General features: G+C 41.5%; 1 protein-coding gene across 1 annotated transcript; it reads left to right on the forward strand.

The window, feature by feature from the left end:
- Positions 1-244: 244 nt before the first annotated feature.
- LOC137829306 (uncharacterized) lies at positions 245-742 on the forward strand. Its single transcript, XM_068636111.1, has one exon. The coding sequence runs from the start codon at positions 245-247 to the stop codon at positions 740-742; it is 498 nt and encodes a 165-aa protein (XP_068492212.1).
- The last annotated feature ends 2,420 nt before the right edge of the window (positions 743-3,162 follow it).

The raw sequence follows: 3,162 nt of genomic DNA on the forward strand, positions 1-3,162 counted from the left end.
CCTTCTCGTTCTCGGTAAGTCGATGGCAGATATTCCTCTTCACCTGTATTTTTCTATCACAGACCGGGAGATTAGCTCAGTGATATTGCAGGACCAATATCAGATTCCGAAACCAATTTACTTCATCAGCAAGGTGCTATAGGGGCCCGAGGAACGTTACCAAGCGATTGAGAAAGTTGTGCTGGCAATAGTATTCACAGCTAGGAGATTACAACACTATTTTCACAGCTTCACTGTGATAGTGATGACTGACCTACCCATCCGTAAGGTTTTACAAAAGCCTGACATAGCAGGGCGCATGGTGTGGTGGTCGGTAGAGTTGTCCGAGTTTGACATTCACTATAAACCCAGAGAGTCTTTTAAAGGACATGTATATGTTGATTTCGTTGTCGAATTGACGTATGGGGGCCTTCACCTAGACCCTAGAGATTTCCCGTGGATATTTTCAGTAGATGGATCCTCCAATCAGCAGGGCAACAGAGCTGGGGTTATCCTAGAAGGGCCTAGTGGCTTGTTGATCGAGCAGTCGTTGAAGTTTGCATTTAAGGTTAGCAACAATCAAGCTGAGTATAAAGCATTGATAATAGGGATGTTGCTATCCCAGGAGTTGGAAGCTCAGAATCTATTGGTAAAAAGCGACTCATTACTTGTTACCGAACAGGTAACGGGCAGATATCAGGCCAAACTCACAATTGGTTGTATGTCTCAAGTACATCATGTTCCTGAAAGAAGCTTTCACTGAGTTTGAACTTTTTCACGTGTCGAGGAACAAAATTCCTGGGTTGACCTCTTGGCTAAGCTGGCCAGCTCGGGAAAAGGGAACCGACAAAGGTCGATGATTCAGGAAACCCTGAAGGCCCCTAGAACAGCATAAATCTTAGGGGTAAATGCCCAGAGAGGAAGCAGTCACCGGTTGTTGACCCAAGAAACACTGAAAGTCCCCCAGGTAGTGGCATGTTGGATATTGGAGGGGGGAAGTAATGGTTATCTCCCAAGGTAGCATGGCGGATACCTGGATCACACCTTACCAGCTTTATTTAGCCAATGGATTATTTCCCATTAAGCCCACAGAGACAAAAGAAATAAAGAGAAATTCGAGAAAGTATACGTTGATCGATGGCAAGTTGTTTCGTCACGGATATGCTCTCCCCGCCCTTATTTGCGTCAGTGGGGACCAAGGTGTCAGTGTAATGGCCGAATTGCACGAAGGAATTTGTGGCAGTCATCTGGTGTCAGATAATGGAACATAATTCGCCAGTCAGCAGTTAGGCAAGTTATGCTCGAAACTCGGGATATGCCTTTGTGGAGCACCCCCAGAAGAATGGTCAGGTAGAATCGACCAATAGGGTTTTACTCAGAGGCCTGAAGAGAAGGATAGAGAAAGCCCGGGGTACATGGGCGAAGGAGGTTCCCCGGATTCTGTGGGCTTACCACACCACGCCCCAATTCACTACTAAAGAAACGTCGTTAAGTTTGGTGTATGAGACAGACGCCATGATTCCCGTAGAGATTCAGGAAAACTCTCCTCGGTTTCAGAATTTTGTTGCTGAAGAATCCAATGAGGGGAGGGAAGTGAATTTGGACTTATTAGATGAAGCCCGTGAGCAAGCACGTATTAAGTTTGAGATATTTGAGAATCCTCTTTGCAGCCTTGAGGTGAGATTCCTTTGGATTTGTTTGATAACTTGCAAAAATACATATGGCAAACATGATATATGGTCTACTTGCTGTGAGATAGAGTAAAGAATCAATTAAACCTCTAAATTTTGTTTGATCTACCCCTTTTCTAGCAGCATCTGCATCCATATAATAGCTTGAAGGCATATGAGTGCTAGCTTCTTTGCAACTCTCCATCTCAAATTTCTTGAGGATTTCTTTGCAATACTTTGATATTCATGGGAAATTCCATCTTTTGATTGCTTAACCCGCAACCCAAGAAAGAATGAAAGCTCTCCCATCATGGACATTTCAAACTCACCTTGCATGAAAGCAACAAACTCCTCACATAAACTATCTCTGGTAGCACCAAATATGATGTCATCAACATAGATTTGGACCAAAATAATTTCAGAATTTGCTTTCTTGATGAAAACAGTTTTGTCAATCATCCCTCTTTCATAGCCATGAGATAAAAGGAAGTTACTAAGCCTCTCATACCACTGCCTTGGAGCTTGCCTGAGCCCAAACAATGACTTTTTCAATCTAAAAACATGATTGGGATATTGATGATCCTCAACGCCCGGTGGTTGCTCAACATACACTTCTTCATTGATAAAACCATTGAGAAAAAGCACTCTTCACGTCCATTTGAAAGAGTTTGAATCCAGTCATACAAGCAAAATCTAGAGCAAAGGTTTCACCATAGTCAATTCCTTCTTGATTGTAACCTTTGGCAACTAGCCTTGCCTTGTTTCTAGTAATCACACCAGCCTCATCTAGCTTGTTTCTGAAGACCCATTTAGATTCAATGATGTTCATCTCAGTTTTCTTGGGATCAAGAAACCACACATCATTCCTAGCAAACTGATTCAGCTCTTCATGCATTGCATCCACCCATTTTTCATCTTTAAGAGCTTCTTCAATTGACTTTGGTTCAACTTGAGACAAAAGCAGTGTGCCTGCAGAAGTTTGAGATAGAACTACATGTAGAAACACCTTCCTTTATCTGCCCAATGATGTTCTCCACTGACAGATCTCTTGGAATTCTCCATTCTTTAGGCAACTCATCCTGCTGCAGAATTTCAACCGGTTGTTTCGATGAATCAATCGGTTGTTTTTCTGGATGGCAATCCAGTTTCTGCAAAATGATGTTTTGTTCATCCTCTTCAATGTTGATCGTTGAGGGTTTTAAGACTTTATGATCAACTTCATCATGTTAGAATATATGGCTTTAAACTAAAAGGGGGGTGAATTGTTTAAAGAGAGTTTTCACAAACTTTTCAACCTTGAATGAAATTACTTCAAGAAAACCTTGATTAAGAATTCAGTTTTTCAAAACATAAAGCAAAAACACAACACTAGTAAAAACAATCGGTTGTTTTACCGAAACAATCGGTTGTTTTATCGAAACAATCGGTTGTTTTACCGAAACAATCGGTTGTTTTACCGAAACAATCGGTTGTTTTACCGAAACAATCGGTTGTTTATACCAGTTAACAAATA

This window comes from Phaseolus vulgaris, chromosome 7, assembly GCF_051622355.1.
Source record: "Phaseolus vulgaris cultivar YP4 chromosome 7, ASM5162235v1, whole genome shotgun sequence".
In the NCBI taxonomy this organism is placed as follows: Eukaryota; Viridiplantae; Streptophyta; class Magnoliopsida; order Fabales; family Fabaceae; genus Phaseolus; species Phaseolus vulgaris.

Excerpts from the sequence above, each read along its gene's own strand:
- LOC137829306 (XM_068636111.1), top strand. The coding sequence starts at position 245 with ATGACTGACCTACCCATCCGTAAGGTTTTACAAAAGCCTGACATAGCA.